The sequence below is a fragment of the Choristoneura fumiferana genome, chromosome 29 (genome assembly GCF_025370935.1).
Source record: "Choristoneura fumiferana chromosome 29, NRCan_CFum_1, whole genome shotgun sequence".
In the NCBI taxonomy this organism is placed as follows: Eukaryota; Metazoa; Arthropoda; class Insecta; order Lepidoptera; family Tortricidae; genus Choristoneura; species Choristoneura fumiferana.
In genome coordinates, this window is record NC_133500.1 from 449117 (window position 1) to 468496 (window position 19380).

Genomic DNA, 19380 nt, shown 5'->3' on the forward strand with positions numbered 1-19380 from the left:
CGTAAGGAGAGATCGAGGGGTGGAAACGGTGGATCTCCCGGGATCCGTATGGATCCCGGTATCTTCTGTATTATTGGTACAATTGTGTCACTATCATTAAGCCAAGGAGATACATATAGTTACCCAATGACTTTATAATCGGACTGTACTGTGATGCGGAGCGTATGTATATATATTATAATTTGTTAGTGATTGATACGGTTATGAGCAACCATGTATTATACCCTGTAATAAACCGAGTTACATCCTCATATGTAGTGGTTGAATCATTCTGACTCCTTCCCAGGCGTCAGGCTCACCATACTCCACTACATATTTTGGTGGAGATGCGGTGAGAAACTGTAACAGTGCGCTGTAAAACTCAGTATATGAAACCTACCCACATATCTACAAAAATCTGATAAGCATGATGGTCCAATAATGGGCTTATGGTCTTGGTCAATTACACAGTCAATTACTTTAAATAAATAAATATTGAAAATAAATAGTATTCATTGTAACTATACCAAAAAATAATCTCTTATGCTAATTGGTGTCATTAAAAGTCATAAGTAATTATACTAATTATAGATAATTAACTGATAAAAACATAAATAATTGGAAAGCAAGACCATTCTTTGCCGTTGGGAGGCCTGCCCTACTGGCAGGGTTAGGTCTGCATCTGGTGGCAATATGGGTGATGGTATGCCAGTGGTGGTGGTGTTGTTTTCGTATATATGTTACTAGATTAAGGCTTGATGCATACCAATGGGTTAAGAATGTACTTGCTTGCTATGTAGGAACAGACTAGGTAGCTTGGGAAAAGTTCATGTGGTAGCTCGCACCCCTTGAACTGGGCACCTGGTTTAGTCCCCGCAGCAACACTGAGAGGGGCGCTGGGCGCCCAAAGGAATTGGATTCTATTTCTCTCAGGCACATATGCAGTCAGGACTCGCCACCATAAACACTCATGGTGCCCAGCATCTGGGCCCGCCTCTGTGCGAGGGGGTGAAGTGGGTGAGGTACATACCAGAGCTGCGACTTAATGATTAGTCACAACGGGGGATAGCTGCACATTGAGATCTACCCACTCATAGATTAGATGTTGTTTGCTGCACGGGGTTACCATGGATAGCCTGTCCTCGGCTCTTAGTGCTGTTTAGGTAGGAAATTAGAGTGGAAAGCGATATGATTGGCAAATCCTGCTGTATTTCACAATGGACAATAAACAACAGGGCGGTCAGGAGCGGCTTGGCAGCAAAAATTACTACATTGCAGAATAGCAATGTCCCTTTAATGATGTTATAGGTAAAGGTTGAGACATATCGCATTGACGTGGTAATGTGTGTATGTGGATACGATTGCCGCGTTGTTTTTTACGTCTACTCTGTGTATCTATGCGAGGACCGAGATACACCGAAATCGATTCGCCGATCATGTTCGCACAGTGGTCTTACCTTGAAAGCGAGCACACGAGCCCCTCACCTTTGCGAACCATGTATCAAAGTACTTCGAGGCTTGACGAGTTATATTATTTATAATATTATATGCAATGCCTACGCATGAGCACAGCCACAAATCTACAATTACGTTGGAGGGAACCCTTGGCTTATTGTACACAATGATGGCCATTGTAATATTCTGGTATCATCCATCCTGCAATGTTTTGTTTGTTTGTTTTCAATAAAATAACTAATACGATTGGTTGACATTGACAGGTTAGCAGAACTCCAACATTGTTGTTTTATTCAATTTGCCCTTCCCGGAGAGGTAAAGGTAACAGTGTCATACAGTAATGTCGGTCGACATTTCGACACTGACAGCTCAAACAACTTTACTCTTATAAGTGTGTCTTTACAGGTTGAGTGAAGGTCTGACCCACTCGTCGTTATTATTACACCATTACCAACACTAACCATTTAGCTCACATCACTGATACCATTACAGGCTATTAAAGTATATTTCGTCTTTATTTTATGAACGTTGAATAAGTACGTCCTGCCGTGCCGGCTTTCAGGGAGGGCGACCGGATCGTTAACCCGTCAACTTGAACCACTTAATTTGAGTGCCTATTTAATCGACCTAAAGGAAAACGTTAGACCTAAAGCACTTAGATTAGCCCTTCTTAAAGTGGGGCGTATCAGAAGTCCCTAGTAAGTCAGTCTGTAAACAAATTTAGTAGGAAATTGTGTAGTAAGCTTGACGCGACGCATTTTTGCTGTTCGTGAATTCAATTCAACACGTAATCGTATGGCTTAGGTGCTGCGCGAAGTTTCTATTTTTTATTACTACAAAAGGGCCTTTTTCATTTCCAACAATATTTTGACAGGGGTCGTGGAATTGTTTATATTATGAAAGTGGTCCGTGACTGCAAAAAGCTTAAGAAACCCTGACTTAGATTCATCGTGTGTGAGTAAGTGTATTTATGTCTGACAAACAAATAAAACTGTCATTTGGCCTTACCGTGTCCAAAGGGCGTAAAGGGCATGACTTACAAAGAGCCCTAGATTTGGCCCTAAATTTCCTTGTCGGCCCTGGAGATAGTGTGCGGTCGTCTTTAGTGAAGGTAGTTTGAAACGATCTCAAGAAAAAAAAATTAAAACTGTCGGTGAGTTTGATTTCGAGACCGATTCGTATTGACCCTAAGACTCAGACCAATTAAGAAGACCTAAGGTATTAACTGATCCGAACCGTTAATATTAATAATTATAATCGTTCAATTCAGCTCAATTGTTATTGTGTGCGATATACGAGTGAATAACGTCATATGGAAAGGATTTCGTTGAAATACGAAATAATTACCTGCTTCTATATGCAGTGATCAAATGTTGACAGCTACGAATAGTTTGAGCAACGGCTATCTAGTACGCTTGTAAATCGTCGAAAACTCGAAGGCAAGTATTAGTAGTAGATGCCGCCGGCACCGTTATAATTATGTACTGAGACTTTTAGTATAATAAGTAATGTTATTCGTTACAGTCGACGTCCTGTTACGTACGTCTTAGCGTTCTCTGCTAGATATAGCGGGAATGGCAGACAACAGGTAGAAGCAAGGACCAACTCATTCGGTTAAGACATCATGGAGCAAGTCCTGCATAGTCAGCTGCAACTCTATTTATCAAAAGTAGAGGAGTGCAAACGACGGGCCGAAGGACTGCTCCGGCAGGAGACCATACAGTATGAAGAAATAATAGAAAAGAAAATAAGCTTGAAAATCTATCATGACCGGCTAACTCAAACATTTGAGAAATACCTGCAGACATCAGAAACTCTACCTGAGGTGTTTATGCAACAATGCATCGAAGTCCAGGCAGCGGCTGAAGACACACTTATAAATATTGAAGTCCTAGTCCAAACTCAGGAACAGGTAAAAAGGGTCCAACCGACAACGTCAACAGCAGTGACGCGCCTTCCCAAATTGTCACTACCCAAATTCAATGGCAATGTTCTTGAATTTACAGAATTTTGGGACAGGTTCGAGTCCAGCATCGGTAATCAAACCCTGAATGATGTTGACAAATTGACTTATCTCTTGGGTTGTCTCAGTGGAACGGCTTTAGATACGATCCGGGGGCTGCCGACGACAAATTCAAATTACAATATAGCTGTTAAGGCGCTACAAGACCGCTTCGGCAACAAGACCTTGACCCTGGATGCACATTTCAAAGCACTTTCGGAATTGAAAAGGGCTAATGACTCTGCTGAAAGTTGTAGGTTCACACTGAATGCCCTTGAAAAGAACCTACGAATATTAAAGAATTTAGGTGAAGACGTCAACAGTAATCACCTTAGGGTTGTCATCATGAGCAAGTTCCCTGAGCGTATTCTGTATGAGGTCAACGTTCTGAATGGAATCAACAGCAATGCTGAGAAGACGATACAAGGCCTTGAACGCATCATTACGGCCATGGAAATTGCAAACGAAGGAACTAAGGTGAAGGCAGAGGCGAAGGATACTGCAACAACAGAAGCTCTTCATATTAGAGCAGCAAGGAAGCGGAAAAATGAAGCTGTAGATACGGAAACCTGTCAGCAGACGAAACGTAAGCCTCAACAGCATCCTTGGGCTGGCTCTAGACAGGCTAGAGTGCCTGTAAGACCTGACAAGAGAAAGAGCATTTCCATTGCAGCAGGACATACAAAAAGGGTTAAATATGAAATTACCTGCGTCTTCTGCACAGGGGAGCATTACAGTTACCTGTGTAAACAGGTAACATCCAACAAAGATAGAAGGAAGAAATTGTCATCGGCGTCAAGATGTTTCAATTGTTTCGGCGTCGGGCACTATGCTTACTCCTGCCGGTACCGCCAAACCTGTGCCTTCTGTGGAGGGAGTCACAACCGAGCTCTATGTCCACGGAATGGTGAGAGCCTTCCTAAACACAAAAAAAACGAGACACATATGTACAATTATAACAACAGTTATTCCTTCTTACAGACGGCAACGGTGGAAGTAAAGGCAGGAGGCAGGACAAGCAGAGGTAGAGTGCTGTTAGACAGTGGTAGCCAACGGTCGTACATTACAAGCAATCTGGCAAGCAAATTGGATATTAAGATTGATGGAGAAGACCAGCTGTTGGTGTACACATTTGGCGCAGAAAAACCAAAGGAAGTGCCAAGTTCCTTTACAAACATTACATTGAAGACTAAACGGGGCATTGAAAAATTGATTCGAGTCAACATTGTTCCTTATATAACATCAAAAATACCAATACCTGACACATCTAACCTACCAGTTGACATTATTGCAGATGATGACAATTTAGGTGAATCAATTGATTTGTTAATTGGTAACGATTATTACTTTTCCTTCATACATAATGAGACTGTTAGGTTAGATGAAAACCTTTATGTAATAAATACTGATTTTGGCTGGATTGTATCTGGTAATTTGAAAGGAGAGCCACCAACAAAAAATACGCTATCTGTTCTAACATACTGTCATTGCCATGAACATAATATGTATTTTAGCGAACCTGATCTTCCTTTGCAAAATAGAGACATGAAGTTTCTCTGGTCACTTGAGAGCATCGGAATAACAGATTCTCCAAAAACCACAATAGACGAAGAAGCGATAGAGCATTTTAATAAGACTGTAAAATACAAAAGGGGCAGATATTTAGTAAAATGGCCTTGGACTCAGTCACCACCCGACCTACCAACCAATTACGGACTTGCTTATGGTAGATTAAAGGGTCTACTGAACAGATTGGATCCTGACACTTTGCAAGAATATGATAAAATCTTAAAGGAGCAGTTAAATATGAACATCATCGAAAAGGTCATCAACCCTGGGAATGCTTATCATCAAACAACCCCTCCGGTACACTACTTAGCACATCACATGGTAAAGCAAGAAGGCAAGAGAGGAAGAATTGTGTATGATGCATCGGCAAAACTTAAGGATCAGAAAGGACTTAACGAATGTATGTACAGAGGACCATCAATGTTACAGGAACTAACATCACTGATTCTAAAGTTTAGGACAAACAAGATTGGTATCGTTGCAGACGTTGAAAAAGCATTTTTGCAGATTGGATTACAAGAACATGACAGGGACGTTACACGATTCCTATGGATAAAGGATCCGGACAAACCACTATCAGAAGATAACCTTATTCATCTAAGGTTTTGTAGAGTGCCATTTGGCATTATTTCAAGCCCATTCTTGTTAACAGCATCCATACGCTATCATATGGCTAAAACGAACCCACAACTGCTATCAAAAATAGCAGACAAATGTTATGTTGACAATCTGGTCACAGGAGCAGCATCCCAAACTGAAGCATACGAATTGTATGAAGAAACCAATAAGACATTTGAAGAACTGTCTATGAATATAAGAGACTGGAACTCAAATGACGAAACATTTCTACAAACAATTCCTAAAACACAACAGGCGATAAAAGCTGACGTGACTAAGGTGCTTGGGCTTATGTGGAATTTGAAAAGGGATACATTGCGGTTAAATATCAAGGAACACTTACTAAATAAACAGAAAATCAAGAGCACAAAAGATAAAAGAGAAGTTTTGAGCGTTGTCGCGTCATTATATGATCCCTGTGGATACGTGTCACCCTTGATCTTGCCAGCAAAGCTACTATTTCAGGAAATATGCAATTCAAAATTAAAATGGGATGCTGAACTCTCAGATGATTTGAAAGCAAAATGGGAAAGAGTGGCCGCAAAACTAAAACTAGCAGAACAAGTGGAAATACCACGTTTTGTTGGTTTGCCACAAAGCAAAGAGGTAAAGTATGAATTACATTGCTTTACAGACGCTTCAAAAGATTCATTTGCCGCGGTGGTGTATATCAGATCATATAATGGGAAACAGTCGAAGATATCATTGCTCATGTCAAAAGCAAGAGTAACACCGTCAGAAAACAAAGACAACTTACAAATACCGAGACTGGAGTTACTTGGCTACGTCATCGGAAGCAGGCTGTTGAAATATGTCAAAAACGCACTCGAGCTTCCTATTGAAAAAGAATATCTCTGGACGGACAGCCAAGTCGTTTTGAGTTGGATGCGATCTAACAAATTGCTACCTCCATTCGTAGCTAGAAGGATCTCTGAGATTCAGCAAAACAAATCGGCAGAATTCTGTTACATTGACACGGCACAAAACCCAGCCGACGTTGCAACTAGGCCAGATTTATGGTCTCAAAAGGTCAATTGTGGTTTCATGGACCACCATTTCTTTCACAAGACGAAAGCTACTGGCCTAACAACAGACACTTCAAAGGCTGTCACACGCTCGTGGCCGGGGAAAGTCTGGACACAAATGGTCCAGATGGGAGTGAAATAGATGTGGACGTCATGAACGACGAACAGAATATATCCATAGATGAAGTCGAGGCGACACAGGAGACACAAGAAGCTGTACAAATAAATAATGGAATCGATTGTAACCAGATAATGAGCAGTGATACCCAAGCTATCAAGAAGATGCAGGAAGCATTTTTCCCTGAAGAAGTCAAGGGAAAAGTGACTCATCTGTCAAGAAATTTAGGCTTATTTCTGGACGTTGATGGCGTCTTAAGATGTAAAGGACGAATGGGCAACACCGATTGGACTTACGATAAAAAACACCCAATCCTAATACCCAAAGGTTCTCCACTTACTGATGACATAGTCCGCAAGACACACGAGACAAATTACCACGTGGGCGTACCACACACACTGAGCTTAGTTCGCCAGCGATATTGGATACCTGGAGGAAGAGCTGAAGTACAACGAATACTGAGAAAATGCCCCCAGTGCATCAAACACGGAGGTGGACCCTACCAGCTGCCACATGCACCAGCACTGCCAGCGGAACGAGTAAGCTACAGTTCACCATTCACATATACCGGAATAGATTATTTCGGACCGGTGTATATAGACGCGGGCAAGGTCCTGAGAAGAGGTGGATTTGTCTTATGACCTGCTTGGCAATCAGAGCCGTTCATATGGAAGTTGTCCAGGACTTGACTGCGGAAGAATGCATTATGGCACTTAGAAGATTTGTATCTACGAGAGGGGCACCCACGCTCATAGTGTCGGACAATGCGTTATATTTCAAACTCAGCTCTGAAGTCTTGAACAGTGAACTCTGTAACAGCAACCAAATAAAATGGAGGTTTATTCCCAGCCTCGCCCCGTGGCATGGCGGTTTTTATGAGAGAATGGTGGCCTTGGTTAAACATTGTATGAAACGGACGTTAGACAAACAGTTGCTGAACGATTCTCAACTTTTAACGGTTGTGAAGGAAATTGAAGCAGTCATAAATACAAGACCTTTAACCAACGTGGGTTCTGACTTAGACAGCATTCTAAGACCGGTGGACTTTCTAACTCTGGGTAGATGTTTGAATTTGAAAATACCACAAGATAAAGAAACGCAGTATGAAGGCACACTAACGAGACAAAGCTTAGTGGAAGGCTGGAGAAAGGGTCAGATGTTGTTGGAACATTTCAAGGGAATGTTCATAAACCAATATTTAGTAAACCTGCGAGAAAGATACCAACATACTCACAAACAACCAAGGATTAAATCACACCGGGTGCCACAAATCGGAGATTTTGTACAAATCAAGGGAGAGTCAAAGAATCGGATAAACTGGAAAGTGGGCAAAATCACACATTTGTTTGAGGGACCAGATGGCCAGCACAGGAGTGCAAGAGTCCAAGTTGGTAAGAGCGTTTTCACTCGATCGATCGGGCACCTGTACCCTCTTGAAGCTGACGATAGCGATGAAGCTCTGGGCGTGAGCAGAGCAAATGAATTGGCACCAGACTCAAGTCGAATTGGACTGATTGAGGGCAACATTACGAATAATTCCTCACAGGATCTTCAAGCTCAACCAATGAACTGTGGGGCTGCTACGCCTGCAAAATCACAAAGCCCCGATGACTTGGGTCTAACAGAATGTGTATCTGACACCGCTGAACGAGAAATTGTCGCGCCCGAGGCGTATGATCAGCAAAGGGATATGATACTTCCGGAGGTCCAGGAAGTTGTACCTAGAGTACATGAAGAAGCACCCGCAGCGAGGCAGGAGGGACTTACCGTGGAAACTGTTGAAGATAGACCGAGGAGGCAAGCGGCTATTAGAGCGCGGGAAAAGATTGTGCAATGGACACGCAATCTGGCCGTGCTACTCTAATGCTTCGGCGGTGGGAGTGTCGCGGAACCCGCGATTCCACGAAGTAATAGTTAACAGACTTCATGTAGTAACACCTTTATTCTTTTTGAACTGGCAATTCGAGAGATTGACAGTTGATAATTTTAAGTTGGTAAGGTGAGGAGGGAGAGTACGTTACGAATTTGAATGTAGTGTGGGCGATGGAGAGGATAGGGTCACTACTCTTGATAAGAAGAAAGCTGTGAGTCTGTTCCATATTAATTACCTTATATCAAGCAATCCATTTAACATTTACCTGTGTCATGCAGAATTGTACTTATAATACGTACTCTTGCAAGCGCCGTTGTTAGCGCATTACCTAACAGTACTACAATACGTACCTCACTGAAGGCGCGTATTGGAACAAGGAGGCGTAAGGAGAGATCGAGGGGTGGAAACGGTGGATCTCCCGGGATCCGTATGGATCCCGGTATCTTCTGTATTATTGGTACAATTGTGTCACTATCATTAAGCCAAGGAGATACATATAGTTACCCAATGACTTTATAATCGGACTGTACTGTGATGCGGAGCGTATGTATATATATTATATTTGTTAGTGATTGATACGGTTATGAGCAACCATGTATTATACCCTGTAATAAACCGAGTTACATCCTCATATGTAGTGGTTGAATCATTCTGACTCCTTCCCAGGCGTCAGGCTCACCATACTCCACTACACATGCTCGGCTCTGTTCCGTATTCGACAAATTAAAAAAAGATGAATGCTCATGTTATCAGCACCGTTAAGGAACAATTAAATATTAACTGATCTCGAAGTGCGGAATTAAGGATACAGGGATGTTATAAAATTAAACTATCATGTTTATATTCTTATAGAGTTGTTTAATTCAACACACTTATACTAAACATAACTCTATTATGTACATTTCTTAGGGCCAGTACAGACGGAATGCATTCCAGCTGCATCGTAACCAAACTGCCAACTGCAATCGAACTGTAACGAAAAATGTATCGCAGGTTACGTTGCAGTTGGAATGCAGTCCATCTGTACTGGCCCTTATAGGTAATAATAATCTTTAAATTAAATAATCTTATGAAAAATAAGATTTTAAGAAGTAGCTTTGTGGTTTTAATGATTAACGGTATAATTACATTATACAACATGTCCCTACCCTCTGGACAAAGGTGAATAGAACATGTTGATAAGGGTAGAGTATTTCTAACCTATTTTCAAAGCCTCACACTAAAACTCCACAGTATTAACGGAGAAATGACTGATTTACGATATAATAGTTGGGAACAGCCTGTACAGTCAGGACTGTTTATTTGTAACCCACTTAAGATCAAATATCTGTCATTTTGTATCACAATTCAAAGGACTTTTTCACGAAATGGATCCTAAATTAACAATCGTGACCGTACATACAGTCATACAGATGTAGTAAATAATGTTTTGCCATCGTATTTTGTCGGAAAAGTTCGCATTGATCTTCTTTCTCAACTAATTACTGAAACTAATTGAGAAAGCCACGATGAAAATCATTATTCAATAGATCTGTACATTATATATATATTTTATATTCATCTAATCAAATCATTTGCAATATTAATTATTAATAGAACATTCCTGAGATAAAACTCGATTTCTTCTATTTCGGTCTAGAGGGTGGAGACATGTTGTATTATATTTGTTACAAGTAGACTCTACCCATGATTATGAATCATGATGACTGCAACTGCATTAAAAAAAATGAAACTCAACATCCCGTAACAAATATAAATATTTGTTAAGGTAGCTTTCTATTGATACAGTAAAAAAAACTGAATCGTAAACCAGGGTAAACCTTTTTGCCACAAATGTAAAGCCGAGTTTAGACCTACAAGAAAAATCGTGCAAATTGCATTACATTGCGGCGCTCAATTGATAATTATAAAATCGTTGGCTTTACAGCCTCGCAATGTAATGCAAATACGAAATACGAAAACAAAATTAACATACACACTGCAACATGCCTTGAAACTGAAGTGGAGTAGGCAGGTCACATAGATACCAGGATAATAGATTGTATTACAAACAACAGTGGCTTGGTCCTGCTGGAAAAAGACAAAGAGGATGGCAAAAGAAAAGATGAATGATGAAATTGTAAAAACAGCTGGAAATAACTGGATGAGCACTGCAAAACAAACAAAAGAGGAAAGAGATGGAGGAGGCTTTCACCCAATAGGGGCCATATAGTAAACTATCACAAAAATAATTCTCAAACATGACATGAAATATGGATGTTGTGTTACAAATAATAGGCCGAGAAGTATCGCGCTGCGTGCGCGCGGTCACTCTAGCGGCCTGCAAAGAGATTTCATACAACCTTGCAGGCCGCTGGCCGGCAATGCGACCGTCTTTTGTTTCAACGCGCGCTCTGCGACACGCACGCGGCCCACGCCCAGCAACACCGCCCGCAGCCGCCGCGCCAGCAGCCACACAACAGGGCGACGCGTCCCGCCAGCTTGATTTCTTGTTTTTTTATTTTATTTCATGTAATGTTTGAGAAAAGCACTATACAAGCCTCTGCCGGAACCTGGGGTTGCCGGCCTCGCATCCCTATCTCTATATCTCTTCCCTATGTCTATATCTGCTTGGCTGGCAACCCCCTACTTCCCGGCCTCTACAGTAATGTACTATTATATATAAACTTATTGTACTGTATGAATAAGTGAAGCTTTAATAATAATAATAATGTAATACAACTTGCATGATTGTTCTTGAAGGTCTCACCAGGCTTAATGTTAACATTTCATACATTAGGCAAAGGAATTGTGTCCGGCAGATTTTCTACCGAAATTAAAATTACAACGTACCACTGGAACTCAACAAAACCAAACATTTGCTTGGACATTAAAATGTAATCTTTTTACTCCTCACATTTTGACAACCCATTATGAAACGAGTTATGTCACACCACTGATATCTTGACACTTTTTCATCCAACATTACTTTTTAACCAACTTCGAAAAAAAGAGGTTTTCAATTCATCACATTTTTTTTATAAAGCATCCCGTCGTCATTGAGGCTATGATATAAGCTAACTATGTAGAACTTTGCCTATAGTTTTTGGTGTCCAGTATTTTCTTGCCACACATTGCGCAGATCCCTTTCTTGTATGCACATGCCTGGCAGTAGTGGGAGCCTACCTGGTGCACTTTTGTTCGGCAAATTCTGAAAAATTAAAATTCAAGTTATTACTAGCTGTTCATAATTAAAACCAGCGCTGCGGTTTCCCATGCCAATATGCTGAGTATGACCCATTTTGCGTCTCTTGGCACTATAATTATTCTTTTCTTTTTTTGTCTGCACTTACTATCAGGCGAGATAGGAATTACTGGCCAGTTTTTTTTCATCAGAGAATAGTGTGGAAACTGGCACGCTCGCTTTGCTTGTTACTTGCATTTAAAGTACAATTCAATAGAACGATTTTCTACATATTGAGACACCCTATCGTGGGCACGCTTTGTTGCAATTATGAGGAATTGGCACAAACCTCATTATATTAGTAGGCTTGTCTACTTGCATTCTAAAAGTTTAAGTACTTGTTTGTCTAAATATAAAGAACTAGGTAATTATCAGATTAACTGTAGGTAAACTCACTTGCACTCTTGAAACTTCGCAGTATACGGATTGTAACGTCCCTTCTTCGCGGTCAAAGCCTTGTTTTCTCCCACTTTCCTGCCTCCAGACTCTACGGTATTGCGCGCCCCCGTCTTCCAAGGGTCCGGAGTGATCACACGCCCAAGTTTCTTTTCACATTTCTCGCAAACCATCTTGGTAATTTGTTTATTTTGGTTACCAATGTACAACAAACATAACCTATATTCTTTCTTGAGTGTTTGTCAAGGCGGCGTAAACTTGAATAACGTCTAGTTTTATTACAATTAATTAGTGAGTTTATCTGTACAATAATTAAGGATGTAGCTTTAATTTACTGTTAAATAACTGCAAATAACAATAATATAATTAAGGGCTGACTGACACTGACAAGATTGAAATGTCACATCACTCAGATATGACGTGACGTCAGTTGCAGGGTTGCTAACCGTAGAACTATTTTTCCCGTACAAATCTCGTTTTTTTGGCTGCCAATACTCGTACGGACGTACATAAAAACGATGATTCCCAATCTGCTTACTTGTGAAATTTATATCTACACAGTGTAAGTATATTTAATTTACCTATAAAAAATCCTTATTAAAATTTCGTCTAAAATTCTACGAAAGTGATAGTGATAATGACCTCGTACTTCGTACAGCCGACTTTGTTTGTATGAAAAGAACCTCATACGATTGACAACCCTGACAACCTCTCAAAATTTCGTCTGTACAAAACGAAACGACTAAGGCGACAGAATCCTACAACCGATTTTCAAGTTTTGATTATAAAAATTATTTCTATAGACTAGAGCTCAGGAGTGCCAAGATATATTTAAGTACTTTATGTATAACTTGACTCACACAATGTTATGGACTATTTATTTATATAACAAACTACTATTTATTGAATGCATTGTTGTAAAATCTGAATCGATAAAAAACGTTTTTATCGTATTGTCAGTTTTAAAAGTTCCTCAAACAATTTGGAGAATTCCCCGTCTTGGTACGAGTAGATACATCGTGGTTCCACAGATCTAGAATCGTTATAAATTGTCATGCATGTTAATAAATCTTTGAAGATGCGATGCTTGACTACCTTCTCTGTTTATTCTAACAAATTAAACAGTCTAAACAGAGATGGAATTAATTTTATGTCTCATAAAATACCAAGAACTTAACTGAGTCGTGACACAGGCTACCCTGATATTTTGAAATATGTTAATACAATTATAGGATGCTCCAGAGAAAGTTAAAATAACCAAACCTACATATACATATAGACCAGTGGCGTAGCGTGGGTATTAGCTGCCCGGGCCGGAAGAAAAACTTGCCGCTCTCTTAATTGTTTAAGTTTAAAAAGCACCAGGCAGATGTTCCTGTGCTCTGACTTCTCGGGTGTGGTATTCCGTCGTTTTAGGGTAGCGACGAAGACGACTTTCAAAAATCCCTAATTAGTTTTTTTTTGTATGTAATTTTTGAGTTTTTTACATTACAGTACTTTTTACATGTCTTGTTTTGTAAAATTTGAATTTTACAGAGCATAGGTGTTTTAACTGTAATGCTGTAATTTTTTTGTTGATAAAAAAAACTGAAATATATTATTATCTAGATATTATTCAGTATTATTTATTATGGAACTTTGCCACCTCCCCCAAAATTGCCGCCCGCCGGGGTGAACGGCCCCCCTCCCCCCACTATGCTACGCCACTGGACAAAGGTTGCAGTAGCGAGTACTTACTAAAATACTAACTTACCCTTTTAATTTCGCGGTCGTCTAATCTTCGGATGGTTTCGCGAAATCTTTCTTCGATTGTTATACTTTGGTTTTCTTATCGGGTAATTATTCCATTGTATTATACCTTCTCTGTTGTAACTACTCGAATGAGGTTTTGTGTTTTTTATGTTGGCCACTTCAGCAGACTCTGCGTTATCGAAAAATACTTCTTCAGATTTAGAATCATCATGTTTCATTGAGGATGTGTTGTTTTTCGAAGTACTGTCTACGGTGACTTCTAATTTGTCTTTGGACTGAAATGCTGTGGTTTGTTTAGAACTTACCACAGGAGATACTGTATTAATAGTAGAGTGTAATTCTACAGTTGGTATCGATTTTGAAATTTCATTTATTGGTTTTTTGTTAGTGTCATAATTTTCATTTACTTTCTCTAGTGGCAAAGAATTTTTATCGATATTTCCAGTAGAATTATATAATTGATTATATAAATGTAACAAAGACGATTTAATACTAGCCTCGACGGCTGCGTTAGTTATGTCAGTTTCATAAAAAACTTGGCTCTCATTGCCTTCCTTTTTTATTACTCTCACTAATTGTATTTGATTACCAGAAGAGACTAAATCGTTGTTGTAAATACTTTTAATATTTTTGAGATACTGATCATAGGTTATGTTGTGTTTTATGAAAAATTTTGGTTTATATTGCATTGTAGGTGGATGGTTGAACACGTACGTTAATTCTATGACTGGTTGGTCTTTTTTCTCAATGCTAGATGGTATTTCTATATGTGGCAATGAATCCAATGGTGATGGTTCGTGTTTTTCCTGCAAATTGTCTTTATTTACAACCATATTGGAATCGTTCTTTTTATTGTTCTCAAATTCAGTCAGACTCTGTACAATGCCTCTTAATTTGGTTTTGTCTTGAAAGTTCTCGGAGAGTTTACCAACTTTTTTAAATCTTTCATGTTCAAATTTATCTGCCATCATCTTTAAAAGATCCTTGCCTTTACCCTTTGAAAATATTTGTATTAGTAAAGACGGTATTTGTGTTAAACTAATTTCTTTATCTCCTATTATTTCCGTTGCACCTGTTTTTAAAACTGTCAGAACCGTTTGTAATTGTGGTGGCAGTTTATTGTAAATTAATTTAAGCAGTTTTTCGGCGACAGGTAAATTTTCCATTAACTTTTTGTAGTCATTAATATTCAGATTCTTTAGTTTTTGTTTTATTGCTTTTAAACTGTTAATTTTACCTGACCCGAAAATATTCTTTAACTTGTCGTTTCGTAAGTGTGTGAGATCTGGAAAGTGCTTATGATTACTTCTAAGGTTAATTTTCAATAATGAAAGTAAATTATCAATATCATAGTCTTCATGGTCTTTGCTACTTTCATCAAATTCTGTGTTATGTGTCGGGCTGTTTCCATCACTTAGATTGGAACTATCATTTAAATTAGCTGTATCATGTTCTGATGACTCTTGAGAGTAAGCACCTGATTTTGTTTGTTCTATCTGGTGTTTAGTAGTATCTATAGGCAATGGTTTTAATGCATTTATACTATAATGTTCATGTTTCAGAGGGATTTTAGGTTTACAATCTCTATTTCCTAACAATTTCCAAATAATAGCTTCAACGGAGTGCAAAAACTGTTCAGACGCAATTTTTTCACAAACTAGGTGGATAGATTCTAACACTATATTAGCATTGTCTTGTTTTGTGATTACCTTCTCAATATTTCTGTAATAAGGCTGTGACCTATGAAATATGGTCGTACGCAAAGATCTCACCAGGCGTGATTTGATATATAAGTCCAACGTTTCTTTATTGGGATCCTCGTGATCTTCGTCAGACTCGAATTCTTTAGTCATTATATTGGCACTATCGTCACTTGTCAATGAACTTTTTATGTATTTAATTTTGTTTTTTCGTTCATTTTCTGAACTATCTGACATTCTAACTTCACCTGAAGAAGAGTCAGAGGAACTTTCATGCCTATTTTCCTTTGAAGCATTATTTGTGTCATTTTCATCATTGCAATCTATTTCACATTTATTTAAGTCCGACTTTCTTTTAGCTTTTATATATTTTTTATTTGACGATATCCAACCAATCAAATCTAGACCTGTATCAACATATTCACCTTCACACACTGCATTCTTCAAATATTTCTGGTAAACTGTATTAATACTATGGATCAAATAATTTATATTTACTTCTCTACAGGCTTGGTCAGGATGAGAGCTTAAGAATTCTTGTTTTTTTGTAATAATGTCTAATATTCTGCTGACATATAATTTAGATTTATCTTTATGAGTTGCTAACAGTAATTTTATTTCTGATATTATATGATTTACAAGATCTTTACTTACTGGAACTCTTACTATTATATTTTGTTTTGACATATCTGCTTCTTTATTTATTGGACTTCCTTTGGAATTACCTAAGTTTTTATCATTTTCATCTATTTTAGAATATTTTAAATAGTTTACCAACGCCATGGCCATATTGCTTAGTCCTTCCTTGATGTTTTGGTTATTTTTTTCATACTTTTTCTGATTTTTCAAAAGTTTGATAGTATCATAATCTTTGGAAGAATGAAAGTTAGATGTATCTTTTTCCTGGTCAGCTTGTTCTGGCACTCCTTTGGATCTTCCCAGAACCTGAATGTGGTAAAATACCACTGTATAGTATAACTTTATAATTTTAGAGGTTGTAGAGGTACACATTATATTAATTTTTAACTTACATAGTGTTTTTGATAAATTTTCTGCCGCTTCCGTGGCTTCGGGAGTGCTGACTGAAAAATATTCTACATTATATTATATTCTTGTTACATGAGTAATTAAGGTTTTCAACAGATTCATCGTTAGATGTTGCAATTATCATCGTGGGGTCGGTTTGACGTTAGAGACTTGTCTTGCTTGAGATTGGCCTACTTACTTAAAAACCAACCCCACACGTGATAGAAATGTTAAAATTATCAAAAGTTCTTACGTACGATACTTGCATCAACTAGCCTGCCTGAAAACTCCTCATTGCACCACGGACTGTACCCTTTATAACATGAACTGATATTGTTTGTTTAATAAAATCTGACGCTGAAAATTGATTCCCTCGCTTAATCATCTTTGTCTTTAAAGCTTGTAACACAACGGTATTCTGTGTGCCCTCTTTCATATTGAGTAGCTTGAATATTACAACCGGCACCGCCACGGCGCCGCGCCGCACCGCTCCACCTCCGGCGTCAGTGTATTTCTAGCTTGACTGTCAACATCAGTCAGTCGTCAGTCTCATTCTCTTGGTATTTAATTATAAACATGATTTTATAGAGATTTTTCAATAGGCTTACCCTTACTCCATCATTTAGCTCCTCACTGACTGAATCTACCGGTATCTGTAATTAGTTAGTGAGTTTCAACAGTCAAGTCTCCCTATGAGAAGTTATAAGTACTTTATTGTCAAACTTTTTGTTTTTAACCTTGTTTCCAGATGTCTTATTTTATTTTTTTCATATGCAATGCAGTAGTTTTTGGATACATAAGGTAAGTAAGGTTTATTTTTACGCCAATACTACGTTTCTGCTCTGATTTTTCCCTTTCTATTTGTAATCTTCACGAAATAATATCCAAGGAAGCGCGACAAATATTCAGCCTTCTCCAGTTACATATTTGTTGCGCCTGCGGTGGAGACGACCGGTTGTTGGTGCTCGGAGGCTATGTTGTTTTTTTAAAGAGGCTAGATTAGACTCTCGCTCCGAGTCGTTCTTGATGCAAAGGCTATCTATCGCCGTTCAACGCGGGAACGCGGCAAGCGTGTTGGGCACCTTTGCGCCAGGAACGATTCGAGGCGGTCTTGTTTTATAATATAAAAATATTATTTAAGTTAGCTAGTAGATTTATTATTTAGTAGTATTTAGCTCTTAGGTAGTATATGATTGTATATTCTATAAGTTTATATTCTTGAATATTTTTTTTCTTTGTTTGTAAAAAAATATATTATTATAGTGGTTACATTTACCTTTTCATGAGTAGCACTCGCAGATTCCTTTTCGTTATATCCTATTTGAATACCAAACTGCAAACCCTTTTTTTTGGCATTACGATCACGTAACACGAGTTGCTTAAACTGGTCGTAAGAAAAAAATTCTCTAACCACATTCTTCAGAAAATCTTTGTCTGTTTCTCTTTCTCTCTTTGGTCTTTCAAATAATTCTTCAGATATGACATGAAGTCCCGGTTTCGGAATTTCATCACTTGGAAGGTTTACTTGACGTTTGTCTATTATTTCTTGTTCGTGTTTAGTTTTTTCATTTTGAGTGTTATTATTAAGTGGTGTTATTTCTTTTGTCTTTGTTTTTTCTGCCCTCGGTGAAACTGTTGAACTCTAAATTTAAATGAAATTAATCTTACAATTTATAACAAAAAATAACCTGATTAATTGTATTGTACCGTTTCAACGGAGACTTGATTGAATTCTACAGAATATGCTATGCTATTTTTTGTCATTTATGTAGTACTCTGAAGAAAACACTTTAAAATTCATATTAGAAATTTAAATTTCATGCTTTATGCGAATTTTTGTGACGGCATTAAAATTTCTTTCCACATAAGAAATATCTGGACAGTTCGCAGCTTCGTCGCACAACGTAGGTATCAACATTACGATACCACGAGAAAAAAAGCAGCCAGCATTTTCGTGTCCATATCATGGGTAAGCTCTATCAAACATCTTATCTTATATCTTTAAACGAGCAATTCTTATATATTTGTTTATTTTTATTTATTAACTAATCATAATCTTCACCATCTTTGTTTATTTGACATAAGAAAAAAAAACAACCGAATTGATAACCTCCTCCTTTTTTTTCAAGTTGATTAATAAATAAGTGTCCAATATAATCTGATAATGTAACTGACGAACTAATAAGAATATTTTAGGATATTAGTCTATTCATAATTAACTAATCTCAATATACTTACTCCCGATGCTCCATGACCCACCAATATAAGGACCACCAACAGATTCATGTCGCAGAGCCGTTGGTTATTCAGCGTTTCTTTTATCTACGATTGTTCTAACCGTGACTAATTGTGATTGAACACTAATTATTGTTTCCTTATCGGGTACTAAATTGATATAATAAAGTGCTACCAAGTTTTTCAAGTCGCTTGTAAAAACATGGGTGGAAATTGTTTTAATAATTGTTAAGTTGTAAATGGTTTGCTAAATAACGTTTCGTTATTGGGACTTTAAGTACCTGCGATAAGGATGAGTTAGTTAAACACGCGTTTCTTTTCTATGTCCCTAAAACTCACTAGGAATTTAGGATAGAACTTAAATAAAAATGTTGAAACCCTGGGTCCGTGTGGTCTCAGCCTACACAAG

General features: G+C 38.2%; 3 protein-coding genes across 5 annotated transcripts; 1 reads left to right on the plus strand and 2 right to left on the minus strand.

Moving 5' to 3' along the window:
• The first annotated feature begins 3058 nt into the window (after positions 1–3058).
• LOC141444044 (uncharacterized) lies at positions 3059–7407 on the plus strand. Its single transcript, XM_074109482.1, has 2 exons — positions 3059–6503; positions 6692–7407. The coding sequence occupies exons 1-2, from the start codon at positions 3059–3061 to the stop codon at positions 7405–7407; spliced, it is 4161 nt and encodes a 1386-aa protein (XP_073965583.1).
• Positions 7408–9476: 2069 nt separating this feature from the next.
• Positions 9477–12631, minus strand: LOC141444388 (cysteine-rich PDZ-binding protein-like). The gene is made up of 2 exons (XM_074109945.1): positions 12259–12631; positions 9477–11829 (listed from the first exon to the last, which is right to left on the minus strand). Exons 1-2 carry the CDS (start codon positions 12429–12431, stop codon positions 11700–11702), a joined length of 303 nt encoding a protein of 100 aa, XP_073966046.1. The 5' UTR covers positions 12432–12631; the 3' UTR covers positions 9477–11699.
• LOC141444387 (uncharacterized) lies at positions 12516–19046 on the minus strand. Of its 3 annotated transcripts, none has more exons than XM_074109944.1 (6): positions 18975–19046; positions 18013–18378; positions 17345–17389; positions 16742–16792; positions 14012–16655; positions 12516–12603 (listed from the first exon to the last, which is right to left on the minus strand). In XM_074109944.1, the coding sequence occupies exons 1-5, from the start codon at positions 19020–19022 to the stop codon at positions 14016–14018; spliced, it is 3150 nt and encodes a 1049-aa protein (XP_073966045.1). In that variant the 5' UTR covers positions 19023–19046; the 3' UTR covers positions 12516–12603; positions 14012–14015. The 3 variants fall into 3 exon arrangements, with proteins under 3 accessions (XP_073966045.1, XP_073966044.1, XP_073966043.1); XM_074109943.1 differs by lacking the exon at positions 12516–12603 and adding an exon at positions 12763–13291; XM_074109942.1 differs by lacking the exon at positions 12516–12603 and having other exon boundaries at positions 13926–16655.
• Between the last annotated feature and the right edge of the window lie 334 nt (positions 19047–19380).